Source organism: Schistocerca piceifrons, chromosome 9 (genome assembly GCF_021461385.2).
Source record: "Schistocerca piceifrons isolate TAMUIC-IGC-003096 chromosome 9, iqSchPice1.1, whole genome shotgun sequence".
NCBI lineage: Eukaryota > Metazoa > Arthropoda > Insecta > Orthoptera > Acrididae > Schistocerca > Schistocerca piceifrons.
Genome location: NC_060146.1, coordinates 151648196 through 151664921, shown reverse-complemented (window position 1 = coordinate 151664921; position 16726 = coordinate 151648196). Strand labels below are relative to the sequence as shown.

Genomic DNA, 16726 nt, shown 5'->3' with positions numbered 1-16726 from the left:
GAACAAAACTAACCGTGTGTTTGAAAATGTGTTGTTTACAAACAGCAGAAACAAAAGCATACCGACCGTTGCAATCCAAGGATAGCCAACACACTTGGGAGTAAAAGAAAAAAAAAAATAATCCCTAACATGCAATGTTGGGATATAAAGATATAAAATATATGCAGAAAAGTGGGTGACAGAAAAGTGGGTGTGGCACATAAACACACATGGTAGGAAAATGTTCTTCAAATGCTCGAAAAAAAAAAAAATTCAGCAAAATCCTTTTCAGAGTACTTAAATAAAACCTTAATCTATCGAAATGTGATGAAAACCAAAAATAGATTTTTTTCGACCTGAACCGCAGTGTGGTCCCCTTAACAAATTATAATAAATTAATTGGAAAATTGAAGGCAGCTTTGGTAGAGGAGAGGAAAGAAATACAAGTCAGATTTCAATGTGATGGCAAAACCAACTCTTCCACTTGGCTGAGAATGTTGAGACTCCCCTTCAAAATTATAAAGGCAGAATGAACAGCACACGGGTGAGGTTCTTAAGTTTCCTAAGTAGTGTAGATTTGAGGGACAAAGTGAAAACAGTTGCACCACTGTGTCAAAAGGAAAGAAAGAGAGCTGTCATAAGTACTCTAGGAGAGGAAGGATTTTGGAAGACTACTGCATCATTCGAATGATCAGTTTGAGTCGTCATACAGTGGGAACACACCTAGTACTGCTAATATGTGAGGGATGGTAATAATTGTGCTGAATTCTGTACTTATTTATTGATGTATTTTTTGCACTTTGGTCTAGTATTTTCAAAGTTTTACAGTGTTTCAAGGAATTAATTACAAGAATATTTCCCCCCTGCGGGTTCGGGGGTAAGAATAGGCCCGCGGTATTCCTGCCTGTCGTAAGAGGCGACTAAAAGGAGTCTCAAACGTTTCGGCCTTCTGTGATGGTCCCCTCTTGGGTTTGACCTATTTTTTTTCCAAATTTCCATTGTTAGTGCGTGCCATTTGGGGAAGGACACCTTACGTGGTGTTTTTCTATTGGTCCATCTTGCTCCACCATCTTGCATGTTACCTGTTGTCGTGTGGGGGGGGACTACGCCCAACATCTTCTGGGTTGTCTCCTTCTCGCCTTCTGCACACTCTTCTTCTTAGCGCCCACGACAACTGTGGACCCTTTCAACACCTAAAATCCAGCACGGTAGCCAGTCCGTTGTGGTGGGGTCGTCATGTACCCTCTTGGTGGTAGCCCCCTGACCACGCAGGGATCGCACTACAGATGCCAGAGCTGTTTCCTCCCCATGCATGCCAAGGAGTATGTGCCCATCTTGTCTGGGGCACGGGGACTCCGGGCAACGGGATATCGGCCAGGTACCCGTTGCTTTGGCTGGGTGGCGCCCTTGGGGAGAGCCCTCGTTTGGAGTAGGTGGCATCTGGGCGGATGTGGCGCAATGAAGCGCAATAAATCACACCAAGCTGGTGGTCGCACGGCCACCAGCGTCTCTAAGCGAGGTAGAGTCGACTTCGATGCTGCGCAATATGACCCTCAGACGTTCCCCTCGTTGGCTGTGCCATGGGAGGGACGCCGATCTAGTGCCAAGCGGGAGCCTTACGTACCGCAATACCTTGTCTGCAGCAGGACTGATGGTGACTCCTTTCTTCCGACGAAGCCTATGTTTTTTGTGGAACACCTGGAGGATAAGTTTGGGGAAGTGGCAGGGTTGTCAAAAATGAGGAATGGGTCCATCCTCCTCAAGACGTCCTCCCCAGCCCAGTCATGAGCGTTGCTCTTGTGTGATAAGCTGGGTGACGTCCCTGTTACCGTCACTCCCCACAGTAGCTTAAATATGGTCCAGGGGATTATTTACCATCGTGACCTCTTGTTGCAATCCGATGACGAGCTGAGAGCCGACTTGGAACGACGTGGTGTGCATTTTGTCCGTCGTGTCCATCGAGGACCCAAGACAAACAGGGTGGCCACCGGTGCCTTTATCTTGGCCTTCAAGGGTGATGTCTTGCCCGAGAAGGTCAAGGTGATGGTTTACCGTTGCGACGTCAAGCCATACGTGCCTCCCCCGATGCGGTGCTTCCATTGCTGGAAGTTTGGGCATATGTCCTCCCGTTGCCCATCCGGCGCTACATGTTGAGATTGCGGACGCCCCTCTCATCCTGATTCTCCATGTGCGCCTCCGCCTGTATGTGTCAACTGTGGGGAGCACCACTCTCCATGCTCGCCGGATTGCCCCGTTCTTCATAAGGAGCGGAAGATAATGGAATTTAAGACCCTGGACCGGCTTACTTATCGAGAGGCTAAACAGAAATATGAAAGGTTGTATCCTGCTTCCCTTCGAACATCTTATGCTGCAGCCACGTTATCGTCGCCCACGCGAGCGACGGTTGTCGCCTCATCTGTGCCGCCTTCAGTGGGCCCTCGGGGCCATGTATCTCTGTCTGCCCCCCTCGTGCCTGGGGGCAAGCCTTCCTCTGTTGCCCCCTTAGCAGTTGGGGGCAAACCCTCTTCTGTCGCTCCCCCCACGCTTACTTCGGGAGTGACATCTGCTCCACAACCGGGAGGCTCGATCCCTCCCCCTCCTTCTCCGCCAGCGTTGCCTCCGCCGGTTCCTCTCTTGCGGAAGGGGTCCCTCGGGGTTCTCCCTTCCTCCGTTTCTTCTCCTTCCCAGCCAGATGTCAGCCAGTGGCTGAAGGTTCCGCCACCTGCTGGTCGTAGGGCTTCTGCGTCGTCGTCAGCCTCCGACGCTCCTTCAGAGAAGCTCTCCCAGCCCTCTCACCCTAAGGGCCGACGTGAGAAGAAGGAACGGCATGTGTCCAAGAAGAAGGACGTTCCGGCAGTTTCAGCACCGCCTGCTGTACATAGTCCTGGCTCCGGGGATGAGGTGGAGATCCTCGCCTCTGCCGCGGATCTCGCCCTCACGGAACCCTTGGGGGCCTCTCCTATGGACTCAGCTGCCTCTCCCCCGGTGGCGGCAGTTGGCTCTGAGGCGCTGTCTGCCTCTTAGTCGCATTCACGCCCTCCCAGTCCCTTCCTGCTTCCATTCTCCAGTGGAACTGCGGTGGTTATTTCCGCCACCTGCCTGAGCTCCGGATGCTTCTGAGTGATTCCCCTGTTCTCTGCATTGCTCTGCAGGAAACTTGGTTTCCGGCACTGCGGACCCCCGCCCTTCGCGGTTATCGGGGATACTATAAGAACCGCGCTGCCTGTCAACGAGCGTCGGGTGGGGTTTGTCTTTTTGTTCACCACTCTGTTTGTAGCTCGCCGGTACCCCTTCAGACGCCTTTAGAGGCAGTCGCTGTCAGGGTTGAGCTCTCGCCGGCTATTACTGTTTGCTCTGTTTACATTCCTCCGGATGGGGAGCTCCCCCGACATGTCTTGGCTGCACTGCTGGCTCAACTCCCGCCACCTTTGCTGCTTCTGGGCGATTTTAATGCCCACAACCCTCTATGGGGTGGGACTGTCTCCGATGACCATGGTCGGGCCGTGGAGCATGTGTTGGCTCAGCTCGACCTTAGCCTCTTGAATACCGGTGCTCCCACGCATTTCAGTGTTGCCCATGGCTCGTTCTCGGCCGTCGATCTCTCTATTTGCAGCCCTGGACTTGTCCCATCCCTCCACTGGAGAGTGCATCCTGACCTGTGTGGTAGTGACCATTTTCCCATCTATTTGTCACTGCCCCAGTGTCATTCTTCTGGGCGCCTGCCTCGCTGGGCTCTCCTCAGGGCTGACTGGCCGGGTTTTACTTCTGCGGCAACCATAGAGTCTCCCTCACAGGGTGACATTGACGAGGTGGTCCGTGTTTTAACCATGTCCATCATTTCAGCGGCCGAGGCTTCCATCCCCCGTTCTTCTGGCCTCCCTCGGAGGAAGGCTGTCCCCTGGTGGTCGCTGGAGATTGCTGAGGCTATTCGCGACCGTAGGCGGGCTCTTCAGCGTCATAGGCGGCACCCGTCTCTGGAGACCCTCATCGCCTTTAAGAGGCTCCGTGCCTTCGCCCGTCGTCTTATTGCACGGCGTAAGCAGGAGTGCTGGGAGAGGTATGTCTCATCCTTGGGCTCCCATGTCTCCCCCTCACTCGTGTGGTCCCAGATCCGGCGGATTTATGGATACCAGACCCCTATGGGTGTCCCTGGGCTCTCCTTGGACGGCGCTGTCTGCATGGATGCTGCCGCCATTGCTGAATGGCTTGCCGCGCACTTTGCTCAGAGCTCTGCGACTGCATCTTATCCCCCCGCCTTTCGCTCTCTCAAGGAGCGAGCCGAGCGGACGCCGTTCTCATTCCACACGCGTCGTTCTGAAACATACAATGCTCCTTTCAGCGAGAGGGAATTCCTCGCTGCCCTCGCCGATTGCCCTGATACAGCACCAGGCCCAGACTGCATCCACGCGCAGATGCTGAAGCATCTCTCCAGGGACAGCCAGAGACACATTCTCGCGATCTTTAATCGCATTTGGAGTGAAGGCGTGATCCCGTCGCAATGGCGAGAGGGTGTTGTTGTCCCCATCTTGAAGCCCGGTGCGGACCCACTGGCGGTGGACAGCTATCGTCCCATTACCCTCACCAACGTTTTGTGCAAATTGCTCGAACGTATGGTGGGGCGGCGTTTGTGTTGGGTCCTTGAGTCGCGCGGTCTCCTCGCTTCATCCCAGGGTGGCTTCCGTCGGGGCCGGTCTGCAGTGGACAATTTGGTGCGGCTGGAATCTGCTGTCCGTACGGCCTTTGCCCGACGTCAGCATCTCGTTGCTGTATTTTTCGATCTGCGGAAGGCGTATGACACAACATGGAGGCATCACATCCTCGCCACGTTGCATGAGTGGGGTCTTCGTGGTCAGCTCCCGGCTTTTCTTCAAAGCTTTTTATTGCGCCGCTCTTTCCGGGTGCAAGTCGGTGCCACCTCTAGTTCATCTTATATACAGGAAAATGGGGTCCCGCAGGGCTCAGTGTTGAGCGTCTCCTTATTTCTGGTGGCCATTAATGGTCTGGCTGCAGCAGTGAGGTCGTCGGTGTCTCCTTCTTTGTATGCCGACGACTTCTGCATCTCATTTAGCTCCACAACTACGGGAGTCGCCGACCGCAGGCTGCAAGTCGCCATTCGCAAGGCAGCATCATGGGCTCTGACTCACGGTTTTCAGTTCTCTGCACCCAAGACTCGAGTTATGCACTTCTGCAGGCGTCGGACGGTCCACCCTCATCCTGAACTTTACCTCGACGGCCACCTGCTTGAAGTGGTGGACACTTGCCGCTTCTTGGGACTCGTGTTTGATGCCCGACTCACATGGGTTCCTCATGTTACTCAGCTGAAGCAAAAATGCTGGCGGCACCTCAACGCCCTCCGCTGCCTTAGCCACACGTCTTGGGGTGCAGATCGCTGCACGCTGCTGCGGTTGTACAGGGCCTTTGTGCGGTCCCGGCTTGATTATGGGAGCCTGGCCTATGGGTCTGCGTCCCCCTCACTGTTGAAGTTGTTAGACCCCATACACCACTGTGGGGTTCGGCTTGCAACTGGCGCTTTTCGCACCAGCCCCGTGGATAGTCTACTGGTGGAGGCCGGGCTTCCCCCGCTGCAGATTCGCTGCCATCGTCTGCTCGCCGACTATGCTGTCCACGTACATTGCTCGCCAGGCCATCCCAATCGTCGCCTGCTTTTCCCTGCCATGGTCGTCCATCTGCCCGAACGGCGACCTAGGTCTGGGCTTTCCGTCGCTGTCCGTGTCCAGTCCCTGCTGTCCGAACTGGGGTCATTCCCTCTTCTGCCTCCCTTCCGGGTCCGTACACCTACGCCTCCCTGGTGTTTGTCCCGGCCGTCCGTCCGTCTGGATTTGGCACAGGGACCTAAGGACTCGGTTCCGCCTGTGGCCCTCCGTCGCCGTTTTCTTGCGCTCCTCGAATCATTTCCGGACTGTGAGCCTGTCTACACTGATGGTTCCCTAGTTGATGGTCGCACTGCCTACGCTTTTGCTCACGCTGCCCATGTTGAGCAACGCTCCTTGCCGGCTGGCTGCAGTATTTTTACTGCAGAGCTGGTGGCCATCTTGCGCGCTCTTGAGCATATGCGTTCCTGCTCAGGTGCGTCCGTCGTCATCTGCAGTGACTCCCTGAGCAGCCTCCAGGCCATTGACCGCTGCTATCCCTCTTCTCCTCTGGTGTCCTCTATTCGGGAGTCTGTTTCCACCATTACCCACTCTGGTCGTTCGGTGGTTTTTGTTTGGACGCCAGGTCACGTTGGCATCCCGGGGAACGAACGTGTTGACAGGCTGGCCAAAGGGGCGATAGACGCCCCAGCTTTGGAGATCGGCCTTACGGCTCGCGACCAGCAGCTGGTGTTGCGCCGTAAGGTACTTGGGATGTGGGCTGCTGAGTGGCGTGGCATGACAGCCCCGAATAAACTGCGGGCTGTCAAGGAGACGACCGCTGTGTGGCGTTCCTCCCTGCGGGCTTCTCGCAGGGACTCGGTGGTCCTGTGTCGGCTGCGCATCGGCCATACGTACCTGACGCACGGCCATCTGTTGCGTCAGGAGGATCCCCCCCTGTGTCGGTGTGGGTCCCGGCTGACGGTCAGCCACATTTTGCTGGAGTGTCCTCTATTGCGCACACTCCGGCAATCTTTTAATCTCCCGGGCACTTTGGCTTTGGTTTTATCCGATGATGCCTCCATGGCTGATGACGTTTTAAATTTTATCCGTGGTAGTCCGTTTTATGGTTCGATTTAGGGAGGTCCTGCACCTTTCCCTTTCTGTGTCTTTTGTCCTTGTGTCTGTTGCTGTTCTGGTGTGTCGTGAGATGGTTGACTCTTTCCCTTTTTTTGTTCTCGTGGTCAGTCAACCAGTCTCCGGCCATCTTCCTTTCTTCTGTTTCTTTCTGTCTGGTGTTCCTCTGTCCTGTTCTTGTCTGTAGTTTTTGTTGCTGCATTTGTGTTCTTTTAGCGCCTGGAGGGACGTCTCCTCCCCCTTTGGTTTTTACCTGCTCCGTAGTTTTTCGGCTCGCCTGATTTTGGAATGGGGGACTGATGACCTTCGCTGTTTAGTCCCCCTTAAACATCCCAACAACCACCACAAGAATATTCCTGCCAAAATCCCCTATATACCCTCGAGGCGTTCTTTGACAGTTAAATATATATGTGATTGTATGATGTCATAGTCATCGCAGTGGTTATGTAGTGCCGATAGTTACATTGTTGTATTGTATTCATTGCTACTTGCAGTAACTGCATTCAGCGGGTGTAAAAGGTGGTGAATGTGTATATTCTACAAGAGCTTGCCATGTGTCAGAAATCCATCACTGATGGAACAGAACGTTAGCCTAGGATTTTTTTTGTTATTATGCACTGTGTTCACCGCTCTCGCCTCCTCCCCGCCTACGCCACAACGCTCCGGCGGCAACGGAGGGGCCTTCTCCTTCCTTCCAGAGCCACCTCCTTACTTGGAGATCGTGTACTTGGTCACCGCCTTCGTGCCCTTGCTCACGGCGTGCTTGGCCAGCTCGTCAAGCAGCAAGAACCGCACGGCGGTCTGGATCTCGCGGGACGTGATGGTCGAGCGCTTGTTGTAGTGCGCCAGGCGAGACGCCTCGGCCGCAATGTGCTTGAAAATGTCGTTCACGAAGCTGTTAACCATGCTCATCGCCTTCGACGAGATGCCCGTGCCAGGGTGCACCTGCTTCAGCACCTTGTAGATGTAGATGGCATAGCTCTCCATCCTCTTGCGCTTCTTCTTCTTGTCGCCCTTCGAAATGTTCTTCTGCGCCTTGCCAGCCTTCTTGGCGGCCTTCCCGCTAATCTTGGGCGGCATCTCGAACGTACAGCAGCGACGGCAGCAACAGCAGCGAGCGCTCCGCTCTAGTCAGCGACTCTTTGCCTTTACAAATGTCTGCTTGTGTCTGTGTATGTGCGGATGGATATGTGTGTGTATGCGAGTGTATACCTGTCCTTTCCCCCCCCTAAGGTAAGTTTTTGCGCTCTCGGGATTGGAATGACTCCTTACCCTCTCCCTTAAAACCCACATCCTTTCGTCTTTCCCTCTCCTTCACTCTTTCCTGATGTAGCAACCGTTGGTTGCGAAAGCTTGAATTTTGTGTGTATGTTTGTGTTTGTGTGCCTATCAACCTGCCAGCGCTTTCGTTTGTTAAGTCACATCATCTTTGTTTTTCGATATATTTTTCCCACGTGGAATGTTTCCCTCTATAATATTCATATCATTAATTTGAACCCAACAATTACGTTTGCTATTGTCACTGTTGCATTTCGAAATCTTTTCTGTCATCTTATTTTCTCTTTCTGTTTTTGCAAGTAGTTTCACTTTGTATTCACCTTCTCCCTTTTACCATAATCTACCATACAGTTTTATCCCGCCTATATATACTCAATAATACGTAACCCACTTCCAAACCATAACCAAAAAAAAAATTTTTTCTGCTTTCAACACTACCGCTGCTATAAAATCCACCGTTTCCAGTTCACAAACAGTTCCTTTCACCTATTAAACAACCATTTCGGCTAGTTCTAATAACTTTCGCTTTATTTCCATTTCCGTTTTTCCCACATCACTGATCATTTTTAGCCGCTTCCCACAGGTTTTAACGTCATTATTTCTTCGTCAGACAATTGTTAGCCTCATTTTCATAATCTGCCACCACAAAACCACTCCTTTTAATACATTTACACGCAGTTTTTTCGAAATTTTCCCGAATTTCTCCACCCTTTAACGTGTTTTGGCGGCAACACAACCACCTAACCTTTCTGCACATCGTTGTTTACCAACCCAAGTTCACCACAGGATCAACATAGCTCAGCTTTTACCAACACTTTTTCCCCTTTTTTCACACCAGATCTCCAGTTGCTTTCTAGTTCACCTTTATCTCTCCCCATATATTTTTATTTTCATTTTCATTTCAGCCTCATGTTACACTTTCCACCTTCTAATACCATGTCACCCTCACAACATCCCCACAACGACCCCATTAAGTTTTATTTACATTCCCTCCGCAAACATGCCTTCGCCCTAGCCAGATTACGCTCCCATATTTTATTTTCCCAGGCTTGTCTGACATTTGGCATTACCCCCAAAGGTCTCACACTTAAAGTTCCCATCTCTGGCTGTAACCCTTCTTTCCATCAGTCCCTATACCAGTTCCAAACTGAACAATCCATTGCCCTCACCCACCTAATCCTTCACCTACACATCAACTCAGCCAATGAACACACCCGTCAACTCCTATCCTTAATAAAAGTCCTCAATCTTTCCTCTCCCACATCCACACCGGCTGTTCAGAGCATTCTCCTACAGGCCAACCGCAAATTAGAACAGCATGCCACCCTCCACCTCAAAAAACTATCCAATCTCCTGGTTTCCCACCTCCGGAAAGGCAACTCACTCACCCTTCACAACCTTTCCAGCAAACCTCAACCTCCTCTCATTGAACACAGACCCACTCTCTCCCATCTACTCAATCTCCCACTTCCAGCTCCACTCCCTCCAAAACCTCAAAATTCCAATCAACACAATCTGGAACCACAACACCCTAATTCAGTAGTTAACCTTTCCTCCAAACCTCTCTCCCAATCTGAAACCTCTGTCCTATCCAAAGGCCTCACCTTCAGCCTCACTCCCAGATTCAATCAAACAGCCCTCGTCAAAGATTTACTGTCCTACACTCGTAGTCTCTGCTGGAAATATCACTTTGCCCCGAAGAAAAATGATCCTAATCCTACTCCTAATGATCCAACTCCCCAAGACACTATCCAAATTGAACCCTGACTGGAACAGTTCCGCCCTCCGTCACAGCGAGACCCACCTCCTCTTCCTCAAAATCACCTTCTCCAAAGCTTCAAGGAATTTCTCATTTCCAGCCTTGCCTCTCAAACCTTCTTATAAAACCTTAATCCTACTCCCAACATCACCACTGCTGAAGCCCAGGCTATCCGTGATCTGAAGGCTGACCGATCCATCTTCATTCTTCCGGTGGACAAGGGTTCCACGACCGTGGTACTTGATCGTCGGGAGTATGTGGCTGAGGGACTGCGTCAGCTTTCAGACAACACTACATACAAAGTTTGCCAAGGTATCCCATTCCTCAGAACCTTAGGCACCCTACAAAACCTTTCACCTGACTCCATCAACCGCCTGACCCCACCAACACCCCGCACACCTACCTTCTTCCTAAAATTCACAAACCCAATCATCCCGGCCGCCCCATTGTAGCTGGTTACCAAGCCCCCACAGAACGTATCTCTGCCTACGTAGATCAACACCTTCAACCCATTACATGCAGTCTCCCAGCCTTCATCAAAGACACTAACCACTTTCTCGAACGCCTGGAATCCTTACCCAATCTGTTACCCCCGGAAACCATTCTTGTAACCATTGATGCCACTTCCTTATACACAAATATTCCACACGTCCAGGGCCTTGCTGCGATGGCGCACTTCCTTTCACGCCGATCACCTGCCACCCTACCTAAAACCTCTTTCCTCATTACCTTAGCCAGCTTCATCCTGACCCACAACTTCTTCACTTTCGAAGGCCAGACATACCAACAATTAAAGGGAACAGCCATGGGTACCAGGATGGCCCCCTCGTACGCCAACCTATTAATGGGTCGCTTAGAGGAAGCCTTCTTGGTTACCCAGGCCTGCCAACCCAAAATTTGGTACAGATTTATTGATGACATCTTCATGATCTGGACTCACAGTGAAGAACAACTCCAGAATTTCCTCTCCGACCTCAACTCCTTTGGTTCCATCAGATTCACCTGGTCCTACTCCATATTCCATGCCACTTTCCTTGACGTTGACCTCCATCTGTCCAATGGCCAGCTTCACACATCCGTCCACATCAAACCCACCAACAAACAACAGTACCTTCATTATGACAGCTGCCTCCCATTCCACATCAAACGGTCCCTTCCCTACAGCCTAGGTCTTCGTGGCAAACGAATCTGCTCCAGTCCGGAATCCTTGAACCATTACACCAACAACCTGAAAACAGCTTTCGCATCCCGCAACTACCCTCCCGACCTTACAGAAACAAATAACCAGAGCCACTTCCTCATCCCCTCAAACCCAGAACCTCCCACAGAAGAACCCCAAAAGTGCCCCACTTGTGACAGGATACTTTCCGGGACTGGATCGGACTCTGAATGTGGCTCTCCAGCAGGGATACGACTTCCTCAAATCCTGCCCTGAAATGAGATCCATCCTTCATGAAATCCTCCCCACTCCACCAAGAGTGTCTTTCCGCCATCCACCTAACCTTTGTAACCTCTTAGTTCATCCCTATGAAATCCCCAAACCACCTTCCCTACCCTCTTGCTCCTACCCTTGTAACCCTCCCACCACCACCTACTCGAGTCCTGTAACCCGGAAGGTGTACACGATCAAAGGCAGAGCCACGTGTGAAAGCACCCACGTGATTTACCAACTGACCTGCCTACACTGTGACGCATTCTATGTGGGAATAACCAACAACAAACTGTCCATTCGCATGAATGGACACAGGCAGACAGTGTTTGTTGGTAATGAGGATCACCCTGTGGCTAAACCTGCCTTGGTGCACGGCCAGCACATCTTGTCTCAGTGTTACACCGTCCGGGTTATCTGGATACTTCCCACTAACACCAACCTGTCATAACTCCGGAGATGGGAACTTGCCCTTCAGTATATCCTCTCTTCTCGTTACCCGCGAGGCCTCAACCTCCGCTAATTTCAAGTTGCCGCCACTCATACCTCACCTGTCATTCAACAACATCTTTGCCTTTGTACTTCCGCCTCGACCGACATCTCTGCCCATATGTGCGGATGGATATGTGTGTGTATGCGAGTGTATACCTGTCCTTTTTTCCCCCCTAAGGTAAGTCTTTGCACTCCCAGGATTGGAATGACTCCTTACCCTCTCCCTTAAAACCCACGTCCTTTTGTCTTTCCCTCTCCTTCCCTCTTTCCTGATGAAGCAACCGTTTGTTGCGAAAGCTTGAATATATATATATACTCTCCAGGATATGATTGACTTCATTATTCACTCCCTGACCTGAGCATGTAACCATTACTATTATATCGTACAGAAACAAACAAAACAACTTTAGCAGTCTGCTATTTTGAAGCAAATCATTAATGTGTAATAGGCCTAGAAGTGAGCTCTTTTTCAAACTAAGTTACTGTTTATCAGTCAGGTAGCAGCTCGTTTTCTGTTGTGTGAAACTGTAAAGCTACCTGTGGTTTGTAGTATTACTGCAATATATAATCCTCAACTCATAATTGTTCTTTTACCGATTTCAGATGATGCGGTGATGTGCATGGTTATGTCTCAAGACAGAAAAATGGCAAGGTAAGTATTTTATATTGTTCTAAACACTCCCTCAGCTTAACTAATATGAATAGTTATACACATGTTGTGTTTGCCATTACATGGAGAATTTTTCCAATCACTCCATTACTGCTTCTTTGTTAATTGAGAAAATAATATTGTAGATTCTAGTACTTCGCACATGACAGCAACAGGAATATTTTATTTGTAGGTGTACAGATTGTTTTCAAATGAATGATGCTGTTTCAACATGTAATGAAGAACTTGACTCTCATTGTAACTCATAGACAGCAACTGACTAAATTTCGGATGTGCACTATACGGCCAGACTGAATGTTCTCTGGGTGACAACAGGGTTAAATAAATGCGAGCAAAATATGGTACCTCTACCTACTTGTGTTTGAGTAGACTGAGTAGCAAGAGAACTGAGCGAGTACAGATGGGGTCACAGTACTAGCAAGGAGACCACACAACAATCAGATTTTTGTATTTTTTTTTTAATTTATGGTACATGAAGTTCATAACTAAGAAACTAATCATCCAAAGCAGTTTGATGCAACTCTCAACATTTCTAGAGAAAATCGACTTTGAAATTCAGTAATTCATGGCAGAGTCTGTTGATGGATAACATGGCTCTGTAGTAGAAAGCTTGCCTACAATCTGGGTGGCTCAGGTTCTATTCTCAGCTGTTGCAAGTTTTTTTAACAATTTTGTGTGTTCTGTGGGCATTTCCTTGAAGCATAAAATCTGTAAAGATGGGGAAAAAAAGAAAATTGGTGGTGCACAGTACTTGTAGGTTCTGGTTCAGATTTCGTTTTGGTCTTTTTCCCTGCTCAGATCTAATACCTACATCATTTAAATATAAACTTCATCCAATGTATGCTAATTAACACACATCTAATTGTCAATTTTTTATTTAAAAAAATCAACAGCTTGTCATTTCTAAATACATTTTACACACAAAATATAAATTCTTAATTATCACTCTATTATAAAAAAAAATTGTTAACAAAAAATTACAGATTAATTTTTTTCATCATTATGTATTTAACATTTCACAGAAATGCTCATAGAACATGCACCAGTGTTTGAAAATTTGCAGCAGCTGGGAATCAGACCCTGGCCATCATGTCACGGGTGAACATTATACCACAGAGCAATGTGGCCCATCTGCAAGTTAGGCCACGAATTACGGATTAAATAAAGATGCTCGGAAAATTTCAAGTTTGATTTTCTTGAGAATTTTTTAGAGTTACACCGAATTGCTTTTGCTGGTTGATATTTGAGTTCTTTATTTCACATACTATAAATGTAAACAATTACAAATATCTAATTGTTGTGCAGTCTCCATGTAAGTGTACACAAATTTGAGAATTCTGTCAGTTTTAACACATACTACATATTCCTGAGTCCACTGTTAGCTATGTTGTGCAGAGGAAATGTCACACACACACACACACACACACACACACACACACACACACACACACGCTACTGTTAACTGTTGGAGACCTGTAGACTTGCTTCACATCTCAGATACAGAGGTCAGCAACAGAATTATCTGTTGAGAGGTGATAATTGCTTGACTTCTAATTCTTCTCACTACCAAGAAGCCACAATCTTCAAATTTTGACGCAGTGTGATGAATAGCATTCTTTTGTAGGTTGTCCAAATCGGTGATAATTCTTCATCTGTTTCTTTCCTGTGAGACTGAAACTTAGTTCCTTGATGACAGGTTTCCATTCCCTGTGTTCCTATATGTATTTTCTTCTCTGTTTGTAGTGACATTTGCTGTGAAGACAAGATATCTTCTCTTCTGGGACTGTCCTCAAGGTTGCTGGTGTTTGAGAGGAACCTTTTTTTAGATTAGAATGAGGATTCAAGCACCATGTTTTGAAAGATGTGGAAGAATATTTAGAGAACTCTGAAAAGGTAGACAACCTGAGCACTACATAACCACAGGGTTGGATAAGTTACACATAAAAGATTACACTATAGCAGCTTACTCATGCAGGAAAGGAGGAGTCTTTACTTATATTAAGGCAGAACACAAGTTCACAAACATTGAGACAAGTAGATTTTGTAGTGATCAGTACATAGAAATGTGTGTTTGTAAATTAATACTTAAAAATAATTCATTTTTAATTGTAACTGTATATAGATCCCCACTAGGAAATTTTGAACTGTTTATGACGAATCTGGAGTCCTCGCTGTATTATCTGTCGGACAGCAGCAAGCAGTTAGTAGTCTGTGGTGACTTCAATGTTGATTTTGTAAAGGATTCTGATGGGAAAAAATGATATGGAAACCGTACTTTGGATCCTACAGTTTGATCTTGGGAATTAACTTTCCAACACGGGTGGATAAAGACAGTTAGTTAGGATAAATAACATAGTGGCGTACACTATGGATACTCCTAAGTGTAAATCAATTAGAATAATTAATGACTCCAGGACAAATGCTTTTAAGAATAGTTTGCAGATGTTCTGGGATGAAATTTGTAATGAACCAAGTGCTAAAATTTAATCTATTTCAGGATAAATTCATATCATTATCTGAAAATAGTTTTCTGCATAAGCTAGTCAGAAAGGACAGTAAAAAATCATGTTAAAAACCATGGATCACTAGAGGGTTTAAAGAATCTTGTGAAAGGAAAAGAGAAGTGTATCTTTTGCCAAAAACAAGTAGGGATCCAGTGGTAGTTGCACACTACAAAGACAACTCAAAATTACTAAGAAATGCTATAAAAAAGTCAAGGAACTTGCACATAATGTCAGAAATCAGTTATTCTGACAAGAGTCTTAAGGCTATAAGTAATGTAGCGAAACGAGAGACAGGACAACTAGGCACAGAACAGGATAACATCCCTATTGAATGGAATGGAAGGGGCATAAATGATGAGTCACTGGCACCAGGCGCATTTAATAATCATTTGGAGGAAGATTTACCACCAACTATAGAAGAAATTAAAGAAGTAGTTAAAACCCTCAAAACAACAATGCTACTGGAGAAGATTTTATTACAGCTGAACTTTTAAACTGGACCTTGCCCAATATAGCAAATGAGTTAAGTTTACTCTTTGAAGAAATGTGGAAAACAGAGAAAGTCTCAGAGGAATGGAAAGTTACCTTGATACACCCACTCCATAAAAAAGGTAATAAACAGGATGTAAATAACTACAGAGGAATCTCTTTACTGCCAGTGGTGTATAAAGCATTTTCCAGGATTTTATTAAGAAGAATAGAAACAACACAAGACAGTCATTTAAGTGAATATCAAGGTGGATTTAGGAATGGAAGGTCATACTCAGAACAAATATTTAATCTCAATGCAGTAATTTGCCACAGATTACTTAATTCAAAGGGCATTGTAGTTATGCTTGTGGATTTCAAAAAGGCTTTTGATTCTGTTGACAGAGAAACTATAGATAAAATGATTTGAGAATTTTGTGTAAAGCCTAAACTGGCAAACCTAATCTGCGCGTACAGATACAATCTGTAAAGTAAAATTTATGGAAGAAATTTCAGTCTTTTAAAATAAAAACAGATGTATGACAAGGTGATGCCCTATATACAATTCTTTTTAATAGTGTATTAGAGATAACAGTGAGAATTTGGAACAAAAAAGTTATTGAACTCAACATTTTGCCAATAACATTAGGAAGAGAGAGTAAAAAGATCGAAATCAACTGTCTTGCATTTGCAGATGATTCTGCCATACTTTCCAAAGATGTGGCATCTGCTATACCACATAAATCTCCTGGAAGAAATAGCAAGCAGAAGTGGCTTAAGAATTCCTGCAGAAAAAAACAAAATTTTTAACAAACGTTAAGGACAAATAGAAAGGGTAAAAAAAATTCAAACATCTAAGGGAGATAATCCAAAAAATGCTCTGGAAAAAATCTGCAATAGAGGAAAGAGAGCATTAAATGGAGAAAGTATATGGTATCACCAAAGACCTCTACAACAAAAAGTGCCTATCCAGAAATGCAAAAATAAAACATTACAACACAGTAGTGGAGCCAGAATGCCTATATGCAAGTGAATGCCTGGCATTAAACTATAATGTAGATAAATTAGCACTACTAGAAAGGTGTATTATAAGGAAAACATTAGGATACAACACAGCAGGAAGCTGGAAATTGTGGAGTAATCCTGAAATATAGCAAAATATTTCAAATGTAATGAGAAGAAGAAGACCCGTGTTTTTTGGACATTTATTTCAAATGCAAGACAGTAGGTAACTAATAATATTTTCAAATATTTGTGAGGTAAGAAGTCCACAAGAAGCTATACCAATGAAGTAAAAATGGATTTAGAAAGAAATGACACAAAACCAGAAGATATAAACAACAGAGAAGTGTTTCAGAAAAAAGTATTGAAAATGGAAGGACTCCAAGGCAGGGTAGCTAAAAAGACTGGTTCAGAATG

General features: G+C 46.8%; 1 protein-coding gene across 1 annotated transcript in view; it reads left to right on the top strand.

The window, feature by feature from the left end:
* LOC124717058 overlaps positions 1 to 16726 on the top strand; it is a 46150-nt gene that overhangs the window by 14967 nt on the left and 14457 nt on the right. The window contains exon 2 of the mRNA XM_047243742.1: positions 12269 to 12317. Within this exon, the coding sequence (XP_047099698.1) occupies positions 12280 to 12317 (38 nt within the window). The 5' untranslated portion in view covers positions 12269 to 12279. The remainder of the gene's footprint in view (positions 1 to 12268; positions 12318 to 16726) is intronic.